The sequence below is a fragment of the Moschus berezovskii genome, chromosome 5, assembly GCF_049115385.1.
Source record: "Moschus berezovskii isolate FMDL1 chromosome 5, NW_MosBer_1.0, whole genome shotgun sequence".
Lineage (NCBI taxonomy): Eukaryota > Metazoa > Chordata > Mammalia > Artiodactyla > Moschidae > Moschus > Moschus berezovskii.
This window is the reverse complement of record NC_142464.1, coordinates 89,414,392-89,439,415: the sequence shown is the minus strand read 5'-3', so window position 1 is coordinate 89,439,415 and position 25,024 is coordinate 89,414,392. Positions and strand designations below refer to the sequence as shown.

At 34.2% G+C, this 25,024-nt stretch overlaps 1 protein-coding gene across 3 annotated transcripts in view; it reads left to right on the top strand.

Moving 5' to 3' along the window:
- Window positions 1–24,191, top strand: part of TECRL (trans-2,3-enoyl-CoA reductase like) — a 130,455-nt gene extending 106,264 nt beyond the window's left edge. Inside the window, exons 8-13 of one of the 3 annotated variants that reach the window (XM_055434601.2) lie at window positions 1,115–1,158; window positions 11,016–11,073; window positions 17,867–17,952; window positions 18,496–18,541; window positions 19,621–19,744; window positions 23,824–24,191. In XM_055434601.2, the coding sequence (XP_055290576.2) occupies window positions 1,115–1,158; window positions 11,016–11,073; window positions 17,867–17,952; window positions 18,496–18,541; window positions 19,621–19,744; window positions 23,824–23,899 (434 nt within the window). In that variant the 3' untranslated portion in view covers window positions 23,900–24,191. The other 2 variants (XM_055434602.2, XM_088836368.1) reach the window with 2 other exon arrangements.
- Window positions 24,192–25,024: the final 833 nt, after the last annotated feature.

Sequence of the window (25,024 nt, the reverse complement as noted above, 5' to 3'; positions counted from 1 at the left end):
TTTTTTTTTGGCCAACTCAATACATAAAACTAGAAAAAATGCAACTATTAATATAGATAATGAGCTTATTAGAAAACTCCATTTTCATTATTTTCTATATTCAAACTTCTCCACTATAAACAAGGTGAATTTAGAACTCTGCTTCAAATTCCATTTTGCCCATTACTCTTCAAGATTTGACAAATTATGTAAAGTATATATATGTATATATATTTTACCAAACAGAAAAATAGTATTTGCTCCATGTAATTGTTTTTATGTTGAAAATATATAAAACACTTAAAATACTGTCTGTTGCAAAACATCAATGCAAAAATGAAAATTATTATTTTTAAATTTAATTAATTTATTTTAATTGGAGGCTAATTAGTTTACAATATTGTAGTGGTTTTTGCCATACATTGACATGAAAAATTATTACTATTAGCATTTTTCTTTTTATTGTTGAACATTAAAAAGAGATATTATTGATTTCATTTACATACTAGGTCATACTAATGTGCTTTTACAGTGACAAACAAGTGGCTTCTCAAGTGGTCTAGTGTTTAAGAATCCACCGTGCAATGCAGGGGACACTGGTCTATCTCTTGTCTGGGAAGATCCCACATGGTGCAAAGCAACAAAGCCTGTACATCACAATGACTGACCTGTTTTCTAGAGCCCTGAAGCCACAACTGAGGCCACTGTGTCTAGAGCCTGTGCTCTGCAACAAGAGAAGCCACCACAACAAGAAGCCCCCACACCACAGCTAGAGAGAAGCCTGTGCACAGGAAAGAGGACTCAATGCAGCCAAAAATAAAACTAAATTAATTCATTAAAAATTAGTGACAAACAAGATAGATCAAACCTGCTTTAAAAAAGTTTAATAATAAAAATTATGAATAGACTCCATTTATATTCTAAATATCATTAGGTCACTAGAAGAAAAGTGTATGTAGAAAGCAAGAATATTACCATCTCTGCAGATTGCAAAAGTATCATTCCAAAAGCTCAATTACATTTCACACAGTGCTTTCAATTTAGAGGGTAGTGATAGCCAATAAACCTTGCCTGAATTATGTCCACAGTATGTAAATCCAAAAAATGAATGTTGTTTATCTTTTTCTGCTTCTAGCATTTGGATACAGGCAAGTTGCAGTATCTGCTATCAATTTTCTGGTATGTATTATTTAAATTATTGGCTATTCATGCTCTAATCATGGCATTATTATGAATTCAAATAGACTGCATTTGAGAATTTGTCATATAGAAAATATGATTTATTTTTATACATGTGCATTATGGTATTAAGTGAAATAAATCAAATAACTTCCCATAATCAAGTCATTAGTCTCTAAGTCTTTTATTCAAAATGTTCAACTCATTTAAAGGATGATTAGAATTATTTGAAATACAATAAAATTTGGAAAAAAGTTAAACTCAGTAATTCTTCCTGTTGTCTTCACATTTACCAACTTACAAATTGCTAAGAGCAAAAAGTTTTACAATTCTACCTGACGATCAACCAAAATACTTTGGCTTAATTGTTAAGTAATTCTGAATGAAAATAAAGTCTATTTTTGTGAATGAAATAGGGCTCTTTACTAATTGTCTTCAGTCCAGGTCTTTAGATCACTCTATTTAACATCACATATGCATTACTTGAATCTGATATGAATCAATATGATTACAAAAGAGTCTTCATAATTTCTGAAATGCCTTAATTACTGTATTAGGTACATATTTAGTTCTACATGTCGTATATTAATTCCATGCTTTTATTCTTCATTCAGGTTTTCCCTCATTCTTGCCCATGATAGATTCACTCTGTTCCTGTCCCTAATACACTGATAAACACACATGATTTACATATATGACAAGATCCTTTTTGAAGTTTGTACTGAATAACTTATACCCCACCATTTCATACAGGCACAAATTGAACATTTACCTTTGTAAAAAGCTCTCTTATGAACCTCTGTATGTGTGTATATTGACTTAAAGACATAAGTATGAATAAGCTCCAGGAGTTGGTGATGGACCAGGAAGCCTGGCATGCTGCAGTCCAATGAGTTGCAAAGAGTTGGACACGACTGAGAGACTGAACTAATCTATGAATAAACAGAAATATATATATATATATATATGTGTGTGTGTGTGTGTATGTCTATACACATAGAATTAATAATTTAGTTAAGAACATACACTACTGTGCTGGCTGTGAGAGGGACAGGTTGTGCCACTGTCTTTTTAGCACCTAGTATGAAACCTGTTTAAAATATTCCTCAACAGAAAAAGGAACCATCCTACACTGCTGGTAGGAATGTAAATTGGTGCAGCCACTATGGAAAACAGTATGGAGGTTTTTTAAAGAACTGAAACTAGAGTTGCCATTTGTTTCAACGATTGCATGCCTGGGCATACATCTGAAGAAAACTCTATTCATGCATCCCAATATTCATACTAGCACTATTTACAATAGTTAAGATATGAAGCAATCTAAGTGTCTATTGACGGATGAATGGATAAAGAACATGTGGTATATATAAATATATATTTATGGGATATTATTGTCATAAGAAAGAATTAAACAATGTCATTTGCAGCAACATGGATGGACGTAGAGATTATCACACTGAGTGGAGTAGGTTAGAGAAAGACAAATATCATATTATATCATATATGTTGAATATAAAATATAATAAAAAGCAGAAACAGACTCACAGGCATAGAAAACAAACTTATGGTTACAAAAGGGGAGAGTGGTGTGGGGGAGGACATAAATTAGGAGTTTGGGATTGCAGTTGCAAGCAATTTTGTATGAACTACACGGGCCTACCGTATAGCACAGGGACAATAGTCAATAATTGAAGTGAAGTTGCTCAGTTGTGTCCAACTTTTTGTGAACCCATGAACTGTAGCCTACCAGGCTCCTCCATCCATGGGATTTTCCAGACAAGGGTACTGGAGTGGGTTACCATTTCCTTCTCCAGGAGATCTTCCCAACCCGGGTATCAGACCTGGGTCTCCTGCATTGCAGTAGTTATAGTTGCTCTTATAACATCGAGCTGAAAAAAAACATTGTGCATAGAACAGTAATTTCTGATTAGGGGAGAAGATTCTGGGAATGACATATGATAGGTTTTAATAAAGGTGGAGGAGAGCAGGACCCTGCTGTGGAAATCACAGAAAGGCTAGGGAAGTGCTTGTATTTAGTATTCGTGGATAAGAGAAATGTGGGAGGAAAAAGGATGTACCAAATTTAAGTATTTTCATCACTTTGCTCAGACTTGGACGTGACAATTTTTTTCTGACTATTGCTGCTGCTGCTAAGTCACGTCAGTCATGTCCGACTCTGTGGGACCCCACAGATGGCAGGCCAACAGGCTCCTCTGTCCCTGGGATTCTCCAGGCAAGAACACTGGAGTGGGTTGCCGTTTCCTTCTCCAATGCATGAAAGTGAAAAGTGAAAGTGAAGTCACTCAATAGTGTCCGACTCTTAGCCACCCCATGGACTGCAGCCTACCAGGCTCCCCCGTCCATGGGATTCTCCAGGCAAGAGTACTGGAGTGGGTTGCCACTGCCGTCTCCTCTGACTATTGGGAGACACCGATAAAAAAATTTAATTTACTCTTTATTGGAGATTTAAAATCTATGACTCTATGTTTTCTTATCATTTTAGTTTCTTCTCAAAGTCCCTGATACATCTGATATAAATAATAAAATAAAAAGGAATCAAGTTTTGTACCTAAATGAGGCTGAACTCGCTGCTTCCTAAATAACTTGCTTTAAAAATAATAGTTTAAGAAATTGATTATATAAATTAATAGATATTATATTTTAATTTTTAATCATAATTTATTATAATTATCCTTATTTTGTCACCTAAAACTGACTTATACATAAGCAAAATAATGATTTAAATTAAAATCAGCTGTTACTATAACCATAAAATTGTCATTTGAAATACAGCGATAAAATATATAATTATAAATTATATACATATATTTATATATAATATCAAAGCTAATGTAAAAAAAGTCCTCAAACTAATCATCACTAGTTTTTTGACAATAATGAACTACATAGTTACTATGTGTAAAATATTTATTTTTAAAATTTTACTTTAATGTGCTATTCTTACACTATATTCTTATTGCATATGTGCATACTATTATGTTATACAGTATTTCATAAAAGCTCTATGGATTTAAAAAAATGCATATATCCCCAAAATTGTGGTAAAGAGATGTGTCAGAGAAATAAGGATATCCTATTTTTAAACATTAAATCAATTCCAAAATCAGACTTTGAGTTACAATTTACTGAGTTAAAATATCATCTGTTATAGGCATTTTTATATAATAAAATACTAGATTCATGGACAAAATAACTAGCAAATGTGTAATTTTATCATACAATAATATAAGTATGATTGATATTTTATTTAAACCCTTTAGTTTTTCATTTTCAAAAGTAAAGTATATTGGTTAGAGCCAAAACAATACAATGGATCCAAGATAGTCATAAGTGGTGCTGAAATGACTAGATATATACATGTTAAAAAAAAAAAGAAAAAATATCTAGACCTGGAACTTACACTTATCACAAAATTGACTCAAAATGGATCACAGACTTGACAATGAAACAGAAAACTATACAAAACTATACAAAACAAAAGCTATACAATCCATGAAAGGAATAACTGATAAACTAATTTATTAAAATATAAAACTGATTTGCAAAGACACATCTGATAAAAGATGGTTATCCAAAATATTTTTTTAAATCCTCTTAAAACTTAACAAAAGACAAAATGACTTGAGTAAAAAATGGAACAAGACTTTAAACAACACTTCATCTAAGAAGATATATCAATGACAAATAAGCATATGAAAAGATGTTCCACATCATTTTCATTAAGGAAAGGCAAATTAAAAAAATAAGATATCATAATATACCTATTAGAATAGTCTAAATCCAGAACATTGATTATTCCAAATGCTGGAGAGGATGTGGAACAACAGGAACTATCATTTCTACTGATGAAGGCAGTAAAGCCATTTAAAAAAGACCGGCATTTCTTACAAAACTAAATTTATTTTTATCATGTGATCCAGAAATCATGCTTCTTAGTATTCTCCAGAGGAGTTGAAAACATATCTCTATGCAAAACCTTGCACAGGGATGTTTAAAGCAGATTTATTGACAACTGACAAATTTTGGAAGCAGTAATGGTTAGCCTTCAATAGGTGAATGGATAAATAAAGGGTGGTACATCCAGACAATGAAATAGCATTCAATGTTAAAAGGAAATGAGCTATCAATCCATGAAAAACTTAATGGTATATTTAAATCTTAAAGGTATATTTAAACCAATCTGAAAAGCTTATATATATCATGTAATTCTAACCCTATGGCATTCTGGAATAGGCAAAATTGTAGTGATAGTTAAAAAAAAAGTCAGTGGTTTCCGGGAGTTAGAGAGAGAGGGATAAACAGGAGGGTAAAGTACAGAGTAAAGTGACAATACTTTATATAATATGAGAATATAGATGTCATACATTTGTCCAAATCCACAGAAAGTACAACACCAAGCAAACTGTAATGTAAACTGTGGCCACTGGGTAATAATGATGTATCAATGCAGGTTCATCAAATGTAACATATGTACCACTCTGGTGGAAGGTGTTGCTAAAGAAGGAGGTTATGCATATACAGGGGGAGGGGATGTATGAGAAATCTCTGTAACTTCTCCTCAACTTTGCTGTGTATTTTACATTGCTTTAAAAAATTAACTCAATGTGAAAATCATAGGTTGGCATTCATAATTTTCAACAATATTTATATATTTATTTTAATAATTAATGTATCAAATACACTTCTTCTGAAATACATGCATATTATCCTTTATGTCAGTTCCATAATAAAAGAGTAGAGATTAGGATTTAGAATAAAGTTCTATAATTTTATGATCACAGTAATATAAATTATCATAAGTTAAAAGACTTCATGAATGCTGAAACAGTATAATATTAGCTTATATTGTCATACACTGTTACAGTGTATGTGATATGTCTTATCCCTTAAAGTAGAAATGAACACTTCAAAGAGGAATAAAAAAGGAAACTAAATTCACAAGATCAGAAGCATTGATATATTTTATAGGTGAAACTTTTTCTAATTATTTATTTATCCTGATTTTTATTCTTGAAATATATAATAAGGAAAAATAAACATAACAAAATTATAATTATTTTATTATCATCATTATAAATAGACAAAATAAAAATATCTGAAGCTCAAGCTTATAAATGATAGAAACATTTTAGCAGATTCTGTGTTTCAAATCAATTAGTAAAATGACTATCAAATTGCTTAAATGATAGTTATAAGATATTAGAGTTGCCAATAATTAATAATACATATAAAACTGTATGGATAACATGTATGCGGAAATAAGATAGGTTATATTTATCCTATAAAATATTATGTAGTCATAATATAAAGACTGCTTGTTTTTACTGTGGAAACTAAAAGGATTTTACTTTCACAATGTGACAGCCTGACTAGCTGATGGCAATAAATTCTGTATTATGGTGTTCTCTTTTTTTTCCGGTGGATACATCACTTTCACTATTTAAAGCTGAGAATGCTTAACATGATGAAGTTTATTAGAAGAATAATATATAAACTATATATCCCAGAAAGTTGATCTCCCTCAACCCTTTTGCTCACTGACCACTGGCACATTCACCGCAGTGCCAACATGCTAAGGAACTATATAGTCGTCTCCCCTTATCTGTAGGTTACACATTCCAAGGCCATCATTGAATGTCTAAGATCTCATATATCAGAGATATATATGATATAGAACATCACATATCATGTTATAGAACCCTATACATACCATGTATTTTTTCTCAACATACCTATGGCAAAATTTAATTTATAAATTAAGCACACTAAGAGAATGTTCAAACAAAGTAGAATGACCTGAGATTTCATCATGCTACTCAGAATGGTCGACGACATAAAATCCATGAATTTTTAAATTTTGGAATTTTCTGTTCAATACTTTTGGACCACAGTTGACTGTGGGTAACTGAAACCACAAAGAGTGAAACTGCAGATAAAGTCAAGGGGATACTTCACCTAGTAGTAAACAATAAGAATCTTAAGGTTGAAATGTTGTATATTCTGAATCAGTCACATCTTTCAACCTGAAAACAATGGAATTTAATTTGGATAGTCCTGTTTGGGCTTCCCAGGTGGCTCAGTGGTAAACAATCCTTCTGCCAAGACAGCAGATGTAACTTCCATCACCCCTGGGTCATCAGGAATATCCCCTGGAGTAGAGAAAAGCAACCCACTTCAGTATACTTGCCCGGAAAATACTATGGACAGAGGAGCCTTGTGGGCTACAGTCCATGGAGTCACAGAGTCAGACATGACTAAGCATGCACACACACGCATGCATTTTCAGAAAAATCTATGGAGTACAATATAATGCATAATATGTCACTTCTAATATATAAACCAAGGTTCTTCATGTTTTATTAACATTTAATATTCCCCACACTGTACATTGTTAAATATTTCGTTGTGCTGATTAAAAATAAAATGGAAATCTCAGTGAACTGAGAGTACAAAGGGTGCTGAAGAGAGTAAAAATGTTTTTATTACAAATGTTTTGAATGAAAACATTTTTTAAAAGATGATTTTTCTATGTAAAATAGATTTTTTCTATTCTACAAGCTTGAAATTTCATTTAATATTTATCTACCTAATGATAATCCTGAAGAAGAGAGTGAACTATTAAATCATTCAACACCATTTATTTTTTTCTAATTAATACATATTTTTATTTATTTTTTTAATTTAATTTTAATTGGAGGCTAATTACTTTACATTATTGTATTGGTTTTGCCGTACATTGACATGAATCTGCCCCTGGTGTACATGTGTTCCCCATCTTGAACCTTTTTTAAATTAATGCTAGTGTGAGCAACAAGTAGTCAATAAATGTATATAAAATAAAGCACAAGTGAATATTTTTGAGTTTAAGCCACCCATAAGCATTCAGATGTAAGTCCTTTTGAATTTTTATCATTTATCATTCTAATGTTCTTTCTCACTTAGAACACTCTACCTAGTGACTTTTAATTGTGGTAAAAAACAGTTGCATAAGATTTACTATCTTAACTATTTTTAGTGTACAGTTCAGTGGTATTAAGTATATTCAGACTGTTGTACAATTTTAAAATCTAGGCCATCTTGTTCTTCACAGCTACAGTAATTCTGGTAATATCTGTGAGTTGCTTTTCTTTCTTTCTGTAAGTTGTTTAAAATATATAAACTTATTTTTAATTATATTAAACTTTTTGAATAAAATTGTTGCAAACTATCAATTTGTATATGAGCAGCTCAACAGAAATATTTTCATATTTGTTTGTTATATTACTATAGTGAAGAAAATCATGCTTCTTTTGGATATATTTGGATATAACTTCTGTAAATGTATCTGGACAATGTTTCCTTACTATTTATGATTGTCTACAACTTCCTTCATAATATGTGCTACATAGGAGCCATAACTGGCTCAAAGTAGATAGTATTCACATATTTTATTTTCTACCATAATTTACAATTTAAGGACTGTTAAATCAAATCTACTATTAGCAACTCTCACAAGCTCTAATATTCATGAAATTGTTGGGTTAACATATAATATGCCAAGTGAAGATATTTAATTTAGGGAAGAATCAATTCAGGAGAAATGTGTTAATCATGCTGAGAAATATTCCAGTGTTTCAAAGTTAATGTGCCCTGAAATTTTAATCAGTGATAAAACTATATACTGACTTTTATAGCACTGACTGAATTTCCTAATCTTAGTGCTGACCCAAGAAGAAATTAAATCAAATACTTTTACTTCAATGTTAGCATTGACACCTGTATGTATTGGAGTCACTCATTGCCTAGACTTTGAAAACCAGTGCTTAAGGTAAAAATTACGAATATTACAGCTGTTCTTTAAATTCTACTGGAGTTGCTAAATTAATGGTAAACTAATCATCTTTAAGCATATAGAGTTGATTTTTCACATAGAATATATATATATATAGAAAAACATTTCATTAGTAGATAGCAAAATAAAAAATTTGGTTTATTTACCAGTTTTAAAATTCTCTTCTCTCATATTTCTTATTTTAGTATATTATATATTTTGGGGTGTCATGGTGCTGGTGGAATAAAGACACCCAAAGACAAGTTATGGCCTTGTACTACAAGGCTGCTCTAGTAATAGTCTACCTAAAACTTAGACAAATATGACATTAAATTTGATAATTATATGTTTTGTAATGCTGAAACTATGTGACCCAGAAACTTAGAGAAGTGAGATCAATGTGGAATAAATCTAAATCATTTAGTCTCTAACAATGAAAAACAAAGGACTCAGGTTTCAAACACAGGTCCATCTAGCAAAAAACCTACAAGCTTAATTACATTAACATGTAAATAATTTCAAAAATAAAATAATAATCTGAAAATTCAATTTTTAGCTTTGTCTTTCTAGTGGTAAAACAAAAAACTAGAAGTCTCTTCTACAATTATTTTATGCACAAATATGATTGTTAACAATCATGATTTTCTAACTCTTCAAATATTTTAATACATTTGGTATATTTGCTAATATTATCTTCTATGAGAATTAATCTATTGAAGTTGATTATTCCAAATGACTTTTTGTACAACAGTTCTGCTGCTACTGCTGCTGCTAAGTCACTTCAGTCGTGTCCGACTCTGTGTGACCCCATAGACGGAAGCCCACCAGGCTCCCCCATCCCTGGGATTCTCCAGGCAAGAACACTGGAGTGGGTTGCCATTTCCTTCTCCAATGTGTGAAAGTGAAAAGTGAAAGTGAAGTCGCTCAGTCGTGTCCGACCCTTAGCGACCCCACGGACTGCAGCCTACCAGGCTCCTCCATCCATGGGATTTTCTAGGCAAGAGTACTGGAGCGGCTAGGTGATGATAAATGGAGTCTTGTTTTCACTTTCAATCTATTTCTTTCCTAAAATTTTCAGAGTAGAATTATATGCCAGTTATTCAATGTTAAAGTCACCTTGAAAGTAAAATCTATAGGACTATTAGTATATGTGAAGAAATGCGTTCAGAAATTGTTGAAAAGAAAAAATATCAACTATATTGCAAAAGATTTTAGCATTAAAGCCACTGAGTTAAAACAGTGTACAATTTATAGGGTATATTAATACGAAAAGTTGGATACTCTAAACAACAAAAATTTTGGATAACACAACCTACTATAAATAACATAATACTTATATCTTGAGTACATACTTTGCATTAAATTATGTCAAATGTATATGATAGACAAAGGGATTATCTTCAGAGGATACATGTTGCAAATTCAAACAGCTTTAACCCAGGAGACAATAACAGTTTAACTTCTTAGCGGGTCATAGTAGCGTGCTAAACAGGGACAACTAGTGAAGTGTACATGACTAAAGGGTCAGGTGACAGACAAACAAGTGCCCTGTGGGGCAGTATGGCTTATACTAGGTTTTCTAAACTGAGCTGAGACCAGCTGGGAATCATACTACTACCCTTGCAGTGGAAGGGTTGCTACTGTGTTAGCAAACTTGGAATACATAAACCTATGCCAAATCCTTCTTCAGTGATAAGACCTGTCTACTGATGGTGTAAAAATTTACCCATTGTATCAAATAAGGAGCAGATAATCAACACGACCTGATTAACAAGGCAATCTGAACAAAGCTATCAAATGGGTTTGAGAATATCTTCAAAATCTCTTCCTCAATGTGACTCATTCCTTTGATTCTATATATGTCTACAACAGCTTCTTTCACTGTTATAATACAATTTCTCTTCTTCTTACACTTATAGTATGCTTTGGGGTCTTTAGAATATATTACATGGATATTTGAATACTCAAAAATATATTTTTAAAAGAGAGCAAGTATATCACACCAAAATGTTGAAATGTTTTGCAGATTTGTGAAGCTGGAAATCATTTCATCAATGTAGTGTTGGCTCATCCCAGTCACACAGGTTAGTCAATTTTTAAATCTTCTCCAGAGTGAATTATGCTAATTATTATTTTTTAAAACAACAGTTGGAAACACTTAAGGTTTGTGTTCCCCAATTATTGTTTTATTATGTCTAATTTTTCAAAATATTTGAACTATACTCCCTAATTATGGTTTCTCTAAAATGAAGTGTACGTGTACACATGCGCACACACACACACACTTTCTTTAAGCATATTAAAAAAAACATGATTAAAATGTAAAGAAGTATGAAATCCATTGATGACTATCCAAATTTCTTAGCTTAACTTTCAATCTTAATCTGGTTTACACAATATCTGTTACAATCCAATAGGATTGAAAAAAAAATTCAGAAGCTTTTTCAATAAAAGTGAATCTTCTTTGACAAATTCAGTGGCAGTGTAATAGCAATACCTGAGAGAACACTGAATTTAGTACTTTGCTAAAAGATTAGAAAATATTTCTAGTGCCTAGAAAGTTTCATGGACAGGGGAACCGGGTGGACTAGAGTCCATGGGGGTCATAAACTTCTGATGGTCTGATTTTTTTTTTAAGCATAGAAGCAGATCACAATGTAATTTTATAAAAATATTAACATTGACAAGCCTATGACTAATAAAAATTTTATTCTTTACTCTGAGCCTCTAACAAGGTGACTTGCTTAAGTTTCTTCATGTGGAATATGCTGTCATTATTTGAAAATTTTAAATCATCACATTCTCAAACTCTGAAAATGTTCATGTGAGAAAGACTTGTGTGTGTGTGTCTTTACTCCACTCTTTAACTTTCTTTGTATGTTGCTCTTGCCAAGTCAGAAGCCATTGAAATCTCTCCTTGGTTAATTGGCTTGGTCTTTTGCCTTGAGACTTAGAACACTTTTCTTTATCACTAAAGTCTGTTAATTTTGTATGGAATTACATAGGATGTGTCTTACAGCTGATAATTCCAGACGATGTTTGACTCTTTATGATCCCATGGAGTGTAGCCCACCAGGTTCCTTTGTCCATGGAATTCTCCAGGAAAGAATAGTGGAGCAGGTAGCCATTTATTTCCTTCTCCAAAGGAATCTTCCCATCCCAGGGATAAAACCTGGTTCTCCCACATTGAAGGCAGATTCTGCACCATCTGAGCCACCAGGAAGCCCAGTTTTCCCAGAGACACGATGTGATCTTTTAGTTGGTTGACTCATGTCTTGTTTAAATTCTGGAAAATTTTCTTATATTATTATTCTTGCATTATAGTTTAAAATTTGATTTGTTACATTGTGGATGGTGAGAAGATGGTGGGGTGACCATGTTACATCTGCTTCTGTTTTATATTTCTATCACTTTCAATGTTTAGCTTTTAGTTCTTTTTTTTTTTTTTTTTTTACTGTTTTTGTTCATCTACTAAATATCCCCTATATATCGATCATTCCACCCTTCAGTTCAGTTCAGTTCAGTCGCTCAGTTGTGTCCGACTCTTTGTGACCCCATGAATCACAGCACGCCAGGCCTCCCTGTCCATCACCAACTCCCGGAGTTCACTCAAACTCAGGTCCATCGAGTCGGTGATGCCATCCAGCCATCTCATTCTATGTTGTCCCCTTCTCCTCCCGCCCCCAATCCTTCCCAGCATCAGAGTCTTTTCCAGTGAGTCAACTCGTCGCATGAGGTGGCCAAAGTATTGGAGCTTCAGCTTTAGCATCAATCCTTCCAATGAACACCCAGGACTGATCTCCTTTAGGATGGACTGGTTGGATCTCATTGCAGTCCAAGGGACTCTCAAGAGTCTTCTCCAACACCACAGTTCAAAAGCATCAATTCTTCGATGATCAGCTTTTCTCACAGTCCAACTCTCACATCCATACATGACCACTGGAAAAGCCATAGCCTTGACTAGATGGACCTTTGTTGACAAAGTAATGTCTCTGCTTTTTAATATGCTAAGTTGATCATAACTTTCCTTCCAAGGAGTAAGTGTCTTTTAATTTCATGGCTGCAATCATCATCTGCAGTGATTTTGGAGACCAGAAAAATAAAGTCAGCCACTGATTCCACTGGTTACCCATCTACTTGCCATGAAGTGATGGGACTGAATGCCATGATCTTAGTTTTCTGAATGTTGAGCTTGTAGCATTCTGTAAAACATAGGGATAGTCTATTCCCACTAGTATAGAGTTCCATGAACAGATGCCGTATATCATTTAGTAAAGTTCTATTAATGAATGATTATGAGAATGCTTATATATCTACAATTGTTTCCATGTTACAGTCTTTCTCCTTGGGGTCTCAGACTGTTATTTCATTAATGAGTTTAGTGTCTTGTAACTCGTTTAAGTCTAAAACCTGGGAAAGAAATAGGGAATTTTGTATTGAACTAGCTTCCCCATGTCTCTGGACTATTCATCTCAAATTTATTTTGTCTAAATTAAGAAATTCATTTTGGGGTATCCATCAATTCTAACCTTTCAGAATACTCTGTTCTTATAACCAGCCTTGCTTTCTGTGGATCAAGTAACTTCCGAACTTCTCATTTATTTTGGCTTATAACAAGTGCCACAAATAGAAAAGGATTTGATTTGGGAGAGGGGGAAGAATCCTTTAATCCCAGTTACTACAAGTTATCCCATTCTAAGATGACATCACTTATATTCAATCTGGGATGTCAGATAGCCAACCTTAATCTTAGTAATGGTGATGCCTTTGCACTAACACCTTTCTTATAGCTTTGGAAAATGGTATATCCTCTAGGTTTTCCAATGAAACATGGGGAATACTCTGGGAATATGAAAATGGGGAACATATTTTTTCCCTCCATGGAAATGGAACTTCCATTTTGACCTTATTTAGACTATCTACCCAAGGACTTCCAATTTTCTAAGCAATTTAACACCTTTTTCTGTTTGCCTGTGAGATCACAACACTTTTTTCCCCTCATTTATTGAGGACTGTTGCTTTGTTCATGCTTTCAGGTATAGATTGATGTGTTTGTACTAGCTTAGCAGAACGTTAACTCCTTGGAAGAAAAGCTATGACCAACTAGACAGCATATTAAAAAGCAGAGACATTACTTTGCCTACAAACGTCTGTCTAGTCAAAGCTGTTTTTCCAGTAGTCATGTATGGATTTGAGAGTTGGACTATAAAGAAAACTGAGCACTGAAGAATTGATGCTTTTGAACTGTGGTGTTGGAGAAGACTCTTGAGAGTGCCTTGGACAGGAAGGAGATCCAACCAGTTCAACATAAAGGAAATCAATCCTGAATATTCATTGGAAGGACCGATGCGGAAGCTGAAACTCCAATGCTTTGGTCACCTGATGTGAAGAATTGACTCATTTGAAAAGACCCTGATGCTGGGAAAGATTGATGTGAGAGGAGAAGGGGACGACAGAGGATGAGATGGTTGTATGGCATCACCAACTCAATAGACATGAGTTTGAGTAGGCTCCAGGAGTTGGTGATGGACAGGGAAGCATGGCATGCTGCAGTCCATGGGGTTGCAAAGAGTCGCACACAACTGAGTGACTGAACTGATTTCCTATATCCTGTAAGAGTGTTCCAATAACAGAAAACCCTTATCTATTTTTATATCTTGCCTCCTACAATGCAGGAGACCCAGGTTCAATCCAGGTTCGGGAAGATCTCCTGGAGAAGGAAATGGCAACCCACTCCATTATTCTTGCCTGGAAAACCCCATGGACGGAGGAGTGTGGTAGGCTACAGTCCATGGGGTCTCAAAGAGTTGGACACGACAGAGAGACTTCATTTCTTTGTTATCCAGCATCAACAGAATCCAATTACAGCTATATTCTCCTATTATGTGCCAGTTCATGTTGGCTGGGTTCTGTAGCTCCCTTGGGGGATAACCTTTTTCTTCTCTTATTTGGTCACGGTAACCTCTGGTAGGTTATTTGGTACTGTCACACTAGCTATAGCATACAGGTTAAGAGAGAGTATGAGGAAGATAGGGATTATATTGCAATTTAGTAGCCTCAGTATTAATTTTAAGGAAGGGAGTGTGCTAATTTTTCTGATTTGTAGTCAGATGCATTATAGATTGCATCACTAGCTCCCCTAAAGGAGTATGCTAATTTTGAACAGGAAAGAGCAGCCTATTTCTACAAGGTCAGGTAGTTCATGAAAATCTGTACAGCCTAATATTCTATGAATGATAACCTAGCTTAACAGACCTGGTTTGGATTAGAGTTGTGTGTTCTTTGGTGCTTGATTACTCTTGCAATTAAGTCCCGGGGCTGGTCTTCGTTTTTCTCATTGCAGATTAGAGCTTCTTCATTTTGGGTTAGACAAAAGGTTAATTTCTGTTTTCCATAACATCTTATAGAAAATCCAAATGAAATTTTTGGCCAATACAATATACTACCAAGGAGGCCTCCCAGTTTTCACAGTTGGCTTTTAAGTGCTAATTATCCATTTCAGTTTTAGCTATCTTTACCAAGAACATTAATAACGTTATCACTAAATTCTACTGGACCAAATAAAGCAATCCTTTTACAACAGCATAAAACACTAGTAGACCGCGGATAAAAGGCTTTATGTTTGCAAGGCTACCTTGTGACAGCAGTTCTTTGTTTCGCCCCAGCCATCAACAGTGTGGCACTCAGTGCAGGCTGGTCAGTAGGTCATTCAACTCTTAAGTGCCATTCCCGTATCTGCTTTTGGGGCCATTCCTTGTGGCAAATACCGTGGGTTCAGTTTTCTGTGATACAGACACTAAAACAGAGATTTGCATTCAGGAGTTGTGTTAGGGTAATTTGATAGACGGAAAGAAAGAAATCATGTCTGGGTAGGAAATTGAGAGTAACACAGTTTCAGTGAGTATCAGATGAACCTAGGAGCCTTCTAAAGCTGGGCTGAAAAATCAATGTTGTTCTGAATTAAGTCATCAATTTGCCACATTGATCCAATAATGGATTAATGGTAAACCAAAAAGTGAGTGTGACCTTGCATGAGTTTGCTCCCTTCAGCCAGGTTATCTTCACAGGGGATGCTGAAAGTTAAAGGTTTTCTGCCAGCAGTAAATCCCGAAGCTGTGGAATAAACCCTTTATACCTGGAGAAGAGTCTGGGTAGCTGCAACATTGTAATGTAAAAAATCTTCAGACTCTTAATACAATAAAAGATTAGTTATAAATAGAAACTATACACTGAGAAACATTTCATAGGAATGTAAGTATTAGATTCAGTTCAGTTCAGTTCAGTGGCTCAGTCGTGTCCGACTCTTTGTGACCCCATGAACCACAGCATGCCAGGCCTCCCTGTCCATCACCAACTCCCAGTTCCACCCAAACCCATGTCCACTGTGTCGGTGATGCCATCCAACCATCTCATCCTCTGTCGTCCCCTTCTCCTCCTGCCCTCAATCTTTCCCAGCACCAGGGTCTTTTCCAATGAGTTAGCTCTTCACATCAGGTGGCCAAAGTATTGGAGTTTCAGCTTCAACATCAGTCCCTCCAATGAACACCCAGGACTGATCTTTAGGATGGTACTAATATCTAAACTTACATAACACACTGAAGAAAATATCTATATACATATATTTTTCTGTGTCAGAAGACACAGTTGTTATCTAATCTACAAACCACATCTGGAAGAAATGTGTATTTGTGGACCCTGATTATTCCACTTCCTCCAGGAACTGAACAGACATAAACTGGCTTTAACCCAAATTACCTTGTGTTCACATTCTGCCTCTGAAAGTCAGTTAACATGGATAGGTTCCTCAGTCATCTTTCTTCTGATAAATATATGAATGTTACACAAAGGTGTTTGCATAAATGTTACCAAGAGAATCTGTTCTACTAAATGGCATATATATTTATCCTTATCTTGAAATAAGCATTGCATGAAATTTGCACATTGCCTAATATATTTTTCACTTTGATAGTTCAACAATCCTTACAGTTTTGAAAACAGCATTTTACATTTCATTAAGACTTTAGAATTTAAATAAAAGAGATTAGTTGATCTGTTATCTAATTAAGTCTTTCTATGAATATATAGTAATTTTATAATTCACATTTACTTTTACAAATGTCACAGCTCAAAGTTCAACTCTATATCATTATGAATTTGTTACACAAAATGTTTCTTGAAAAATTTGAAAGGCAAAAAGTAACTGAAATAAAGGACAATATGCTAAGTATAATGAGAGTTGTAAATAACAATCCTGATTACTGAGCCGAAATAATTTGTGTGGTATTTCTGAATATGAACTATTCTGATATACACTGTAATCCTCTTATGAGAGATTTTCATACTTTTCTGATATAAATGGCATACTTATGAAATTCCCTCTGGATCATTAGTAATTTAACAGAAAGAGTTCTGAGGTATTTAATAATCTCAACCAAAAATATATTCTTTGACACTAAAGGAAAATAAGATGCAAGCAATTGTTAAAACACATTAGAAGTACTAACATATTAGCAGTATTAAAATATACTGTGAATCTCAGTAGGCAATACTGCTGAACTATTATGATAAACAAAATAATGTTTATATAATTTTTAATTTTAAAACTTAAGGAATTGATTATTGTGGTGACATCCTGTAATTTTGCTGCAACATAGCTGTAGACATTGTAAGAAAATGATAAGGATTTTTTTGAGTCAAAAGTTTATGACATTTGAAACTGGGTCTCCTTTGAATAATTTGTAAAACAGGTTTCTATAAATATATGATGAGATTTCATATGATATATAGTTGTTGTAGGGAATTTAGAATTATATAATAAATATTTGATTGTATTTGCAATTGGAAACATCATTGACATTGTACTCTATTTTTTAAAAGGAAATAATGCCTGTTTTCCAAGTCCAAACTATAATCCCTTTACATGGATGTTTTTCCTGGTTTCATGTCCTAACTACACCTATGAGGTATGTTAAATATGTATGCACATAACTGAACTTTATTTGATAATATATAAACTACATATGTTTAAGTACTTACATGTATTACAGATTATGCACGATATGTATGTATGTTTATTCTACAGATACAGGCATAGACAGAGATATAGATGATGATACAGATTTCAATTTAAGTTATAGGCATAGGAAATTAGAATATTTCACTCACAATTTTCCCTGCAGAATAAATAGTATTTGTGCATATATCTATCTATATTTAAAGAAAATTTTATAAACAGCATGTTAAATGTCTTGAGAAGCCTCTGATTTTATAAAAATTTTGGAATAATGTCTTTCATTTTCTTAGGAATATGATATAGTTTTATGAGTTTTTTAATTACTATCATATTTAACAATGAAATTACAACTTTGGGAAATATATTTCTACCTAAAATTGTCCACTGTTTTAAGCTTTTAAAATGCCTAACCAATGCCTATTTAATTGTTCACAAGTGAACAAATTTCTAGACTGACTATCAATATTTGTACATTTACATTTTAATCTAACAGATTGGATCATGGATTAGTTTCACAATCATGACTCAAACATTGCCAGGTAAGACCTAGGTTTATTAATGATTAAAGTAGATACACCTTTAAGAGAGATGGTTACTGAGAACAAATTGCTGTAGTACTGAAATTAGGCATGTTTGCAATGGGATTTTTTTGCCTTTATTTTTATTTTGGATTTTTTATCAATATAAAATTATATTGAAACATTATCTACTATGCATGTCTGTATAATTGTGGTTGTTTGCTTGTGCTTAGTCGCTCAGTATGTGCAACTCTTTTGCAAGCCCGTGGACTGTAGCCTGCCAGGCTCCTCCATCCATGGGATTTTCCAGGCACAAATCCTGGAGTGGGTTGTCATTTCTTCCTCCAAGGGAATCATCCCAACCCAGTGATTAAACCCAGGTCTCCCACATTGTAGGCATATTCTTTACTGACTGAGCCACCAGAGAGGCCCAACTGTGGTTAATCCAAACTAGAAAACGTAGTCCAGATATATTCATTAAGCAACAAGTTTTTGTTAAAAAGAAGTGGTAATAAAACACTTCACTTTAAACTCTCATGTATGCACACAGACTTGTACATACTGTGTCTTCAAGTGTTCACATCCATCTGTGAAGGGAAAGCTGGGGGCATGAATGTGTCATCTTGAATGCTGGTCATTTTAACACACAAAGAAGTTAAATTGTAATAAACTCCTTTTATTAGAAAGGATATATATATTATTTCCATTTCATTCTTGTCCCACTGTACAAAAATGTGGATTAGAATTTATGTGGTTTGTCTTATATGTATATATGTGTATAGAAGAAGTGTTTCATATACATGTGAAAAACTATTATTGAAAAATTCAAAGGGATTTTAAGAATTTCTTTTTTGGAAGTATTATGTGGCAGTGGTGTGTAAAAAAATGTAGAATTAATTCAATTTCTATACTTTTATGTTTATTCAACCATGCAATATTGATTGGATGTATATGATGCTAGACAATATAAATAAGGAAAATTGATAGAGAACTATATGATACTTGGGAAATATTTTAAGAGCTATTTTTTTCAAACATAACTTGCTATGTCCATAATAAAAATAAAAAAGAAACAATAATTATTTATTTTTTTCTTCTAGTTGGGATTTTTACACTTCTGATGAGTATCCAGATGTCTCTGTGGGCACAAAAGAAACATAAGATTTATCTGAAGAAATTCAATTCTTATATGCATAGGAAATCAGCAATGATTCCATTCATACTGTAAGAAAAATAAGTGATCCTAACTCATGTACAGCAAAGCAGTATAATAACTCACTAAATGAAATTTGACCAAGGATAATTGTCTATTATGTTTCAGAAATTCACAAACAATAGTATTTTTGCTTGAGTAAAAATACTAAGAGCAAAATTTCACTGAATTTAGAGTAATAAACTTGAGGCAAATGAAAAATTGAAATTAGAGATATGGTTAATTGGAAATAGCATCCAGTATGTTTGCAAGGGACTGATCCTTGATGAGATGTTCTTACTTCACTAAATCTCTCATGATACTATTGGCTTAAAACAATTTAAAATGTTTGAATTCTATAAAGTGAATATTGCAATATTTCAAACAATTGAATTTCACATATTATTTTGGGAGTAATTTTTTTCTTTCTGTTCAATATGTTATTGAGAAATTTCAGATGTCTTGAAACTATTATGTCAGTAGTTCAATGTTATCTATATTAAAAGATAAATATTTGTAAATAGCCATTCATCTCAGTTATTCATAATATACATTGTATATTATTTTGGAAATACAATAATCAAAATATTTTCTAGACATTACTCATTAAACATTTGAATATACTATATTGAAATATATATATTTATATTTACATATATATCATGTTTATATGTGAATACAGAAATAGATATATTTCAAATGGATAATACGTGATGATGAGGAAAGTGTGCATTAGAATGTTGAGATTAAGAGTGGAAAGATATTTTCCTTTATTTTCACATTTTTAAATTTCTATGTCTTCTCAAACCCAGTGTAGTCAGTATAAGATTCTGCACATAAATATGCAAATATACTTTGACAAAGAGATGAATTATATTATAAAAATTAAATACATATTAGTTAAAAGTTTAAAAGAAATTTTTATTTGTATTTAAATTGGGTCTCTTTACATTGGTTTATTTCTAGAGTCTTTCCAGCTGTTGGATACAAATGTATGTAAATAGATGGATAGATAGACATACATATATCAAAATATCATTAATAAAGCTCTTAGATATTTAGATATTTGACAAAATATCCTTGGTAAAGGTAGGTCTAAATGCATTTTGTAGGTGTTTCTTATTAAGATATGTGACCAACTATTCAAGAAATAACAAAATCATCTATTCAAAAGCTTTACCACTCTCAAATGCACCTTATTAAAATATCTCAAAAGAATATAACATCATAATTTAATTCACTAATATTCATTCAGTAAACAGCATGAAATCATACTTATTTACTGTAATATTCTATTCCAAATATGCTGCTGTATTTCCAAATGTGTGAATATATTCATCTTATAAATGCAACTACATTCTCAAATTGTAAAATTCTTGTGCGTATGTTTTCAATAATTGTGATTTTTATGTCAATGTAAAGATTATAAAGATATTACCAAGTGAAAAATTCTATGCTTTAAACAGAGAAAGACAAATAGGCCTCATCTCTACTTTAAATAAAGTATGTATGTATGTTGGAGAAGACTCTTGAGAGTCCCTTGGACTGCAAGGAGGTCAAACCAGTCTATCCTAAAGGAGATGAGTCCTGGGTGTTCATTGGAAGGACTGATGTTGAAGCTGAAACTCCAGTACTTTGGTCACTTGATGCAAAGGGCTGACTCATTTGAAAAGACCCTGATGCTGGGAAAGACTGGGGGCAGGACGAGAAGGGGATGACAGAGGATGAGATGGTTTGATGGCATCACTGACTCAATGGACATGAGTTTGGGTAAATTCCAGGAGTTGGTGATGGACAGGGAGGCCTGTTGTGCTGCGGTTCATCGGGTCGCAAAGAGTTGGAGACAACTGAGCGACTGAAGTGAACTAAATACATAATGTAAGCACTAAAGAATATGGGATTGGTCAAAAATAAGTTTCATGGTTTGAGAAAGGAACTATTTCATCAGGCATATCAACTAGGAAACAGTATTCCAATATGACCACTTAACATTTAAATTTTCATACTCTATTTATTGATGCATTTGTTAAATATCAGCTCTAGACAAAAAGTTGAGGAGAGTAGGAAAGGCAATAATATGCCCCTACTTTTTAGATAGTTCACTTATTAGGACAGTGTTAGTCACTTAGTCCAGTCTGACTCTTCAGGCAGAGTACTAATCAATCATTTAGAACAGGCAGATGAACCAGAGATCAAATTGCCAATATCCATTGGAACATAGAAAAAGCAAGAGAATTCCAGAAAAAATAAATCTACTTCTGCTTCATTTACTACACTAAATCCTTAGACTGTGTGGATCACAACACTGTGGAAAAGTCTTAAAGAAATAGGAATACTAGACCACCTGAGAAACCTGTATGCAGGTCAAGTAGCAACTGTTAGAACCGGATTTGGAACAATGAACTGGTTTCAAATTGGAAAAGAAGTACGAGTACATTAAGGCTGCATATTGTCGCCTTTCTTATGTAACTTACAGGCAGAGAACAGCATGTGGAATGCTGGGCTGGATGAAGGACAAGCTGAAATCAAGATTGCTGGGAGAAATATCAATGACCTCAGATATGCAGATAACACCACAGTTATGGCAGAAAGAGAAGAGAAAATAAAGAGCTTCTTTTTTTGTGGTGGTTTTATTAAATTTTTTTTTATTGGAGGCTAATTACTTTACAATATTATATTGGTTGGTTTTGCCATCAGTTCAGTTCAGTTCAGTTGCTTAGTCATGTCCAACTCTGCTACCCCATGAATCACAGCATGCCAGGCCTCACTGTCCATCACCAACTCCCAGAGTTCACTCAAATTCATGTCCATAGAGTCGGTGATGCCATCCAGCCATCTCATCTCTGTCATCCCCTTCTCCTCCTGCCCCCAATCCTTCCCAGCATCAGAGTCTTTTCCAGTGAGTCAACTCGTTACATGAGATTAATACATTGACATGAATTCGCCCTGGGTGTACTTGTGTTCCCCTTCTTGAACCCCCCTCCTACCTCCCCATATCCTCCCTCTGGATCTTCCCTGTGTACCAGCCCCGAGCATCCTGTATCATGCGTTGAACCTGGACTGGTGATTCATTTCACATATGATAATATACATGTTTCAATGCCAAAGGAGCGTGAAAGAGCATAGTGAAAAAGCTGGCATAAAACCAAACATTCACAAAATGAAGGCCATGGCATCGGGTCCCATCACTTCATGGCAGATAGATGAGGAAACAATGGAAACAGTGACAGACTTTATTTTGGGGGAGGGCTCCAAAATCACTGCATATGGCGACTGCATCCATGAAATTAAAAAATGCTTGCTCCTGGGGAAAAAAACTATGAGTGACCTAAACAGCATATTAAAAAGCAGAGACATTATTTTGCTGACAAATGTCCATCTAGTCAAAGTTCTGGTTTTTCCAGTAGTCATGTATGGTTATGAGGGTTGGACCGTAAAGAAGGTTGAACATCAAAGAATCGATGCTTTTGAAATGTAGTGTTGGAGAAGACTCTTGAGAGTCCTTGGGACTACAAGGAGATCCAACCAGTCCATCCTAAAGGAAATCAGTTCTGAATATTCATTGGATGGACTGAAGCTGAAGCTGAAGCTCCAATACTTTGGCCACCTGATGTTAGGAGCTGATGCATTGGAAATGACCATGATCCTAGGACAGATTGAAGGCAGGAGTATAAGTGGAGGACAGAGGATGAGATGGTTCAATGGCATCATAGACTTGGTTGATGTGAGTTTAAGCAAATTCTGGGAGATAGTGAAGGACAGGGAAGCCAGGCGTGCTGCAGTCCATGGGTCACAGAGTTGGAGGAAACTCAGTGACTGAACTGAACTGAATCATTCATTGGGATGCAGCTTGTTTATATTTACAAAAGAATGAGTGAAGTTTCAGAGGTTTCCGCTTGGTTTTGTCCATGGCAGTAGTTATTGCCCTATAGCCCAAGAAATCAATGCACAATGAGGTTATGCAAACTACAAACAATGTATATACCCTTATTCATTCAGTGCTTGGTGAAATGAGCCCTATGAAGTATTGGACTATGTATGCTGTTGCTCTAATTGCTAGTCACTAAATCTTTAGAACTAACACCCAAAAAAGATGTCCTTTTCATTATAGGGGACTGGAATGCAAAAATAGGAAGTCAAGAAACACCTGGAGTAACGGGCAAATTTGGCCTTGGAGCACGAAATGAACCAGGGCAAAGGCTAATAGAGTTTTGCCAAGACAATGCACTGGTCATAGCAAACAATGTCTTCCAATACAAGAGAAGACTCTACACATGGACATCACCAGATGGTCAACACCGAAATCAGATTGATTATATTCTTTGTAGCCAAAGATGGAGAAGTTCTATATAGTCAAAAAACAAGACAAGGAGCTGACTGTGGCTCAGATCATGAATTCCTTATTGCCAAATTCAGACTTAAATTGAAGAAAATAGGGCAAAACACTAGACCATTCAGATATGACCTAAATCAAATCCTTTATGATTATACAGTGGAAGTAAGAAATAGATTGAAGGGACTAGATCTGATATATAGAGTGCCTGATGAACTCTGGATGGAGGTTCATGACATTGTACAGAAGACAGGGACCAAAACCATCCCCATGGAAAAGAAATGCAGAAGAGCAAAATGGCTGTCTGAGGAGGCCTTACAAATAGCTGTGAAAGGAAGAGAAGCAAAAAGCAAAGGAGAAAAGCAAAGATATAAGCATCTGAATGCAGAGTTCCAAAGAATAGCTAGGAGAGATAAGAAAGCCTTCCTCAGCGATCAATGCAAAGAAATAGAGGAAAACAACAGAATAGGAAACACAAGAGATCTTTTCAAGAAAATTAGAGATATCAAGGGAACATTTCATGCAAAGATGGGCTCGATAAAGGACAGAAATGGTATGGACCTAACAGAAGCAGAAGATATTAAGAAGAGGTGGCAAGAATACACAGAAGAACTGTACAAAAAAGATCTTCACAACCAAGATAGTCACAATGGCATGATCACTCACCTGGAGCCAGACATCTTGGAATGTGAAGTCAAGTGGGCCTTAGAGAGCACCACTACGAACAAAGCTAGTGGAGGTGATGGAATTCCAATTGAGCTATTTCAAATGCTGAAAGATGATGCTGAGAAAGTGCTGCACTCAATATGCCAGCAGATTTGGAAAACTCAGCAGTGGCCACAGGACTGGAAAAGGTCAGTCTTCATTCCAGTCACAAAGAAAGAGAATGCCAAAGAATGCTCAAACTACCACACAATTGCACTCATCTCACAAGCTAGTAAAGTCATGCTCAAAATTCTCCAAGCCAGGCTTCAGCAAT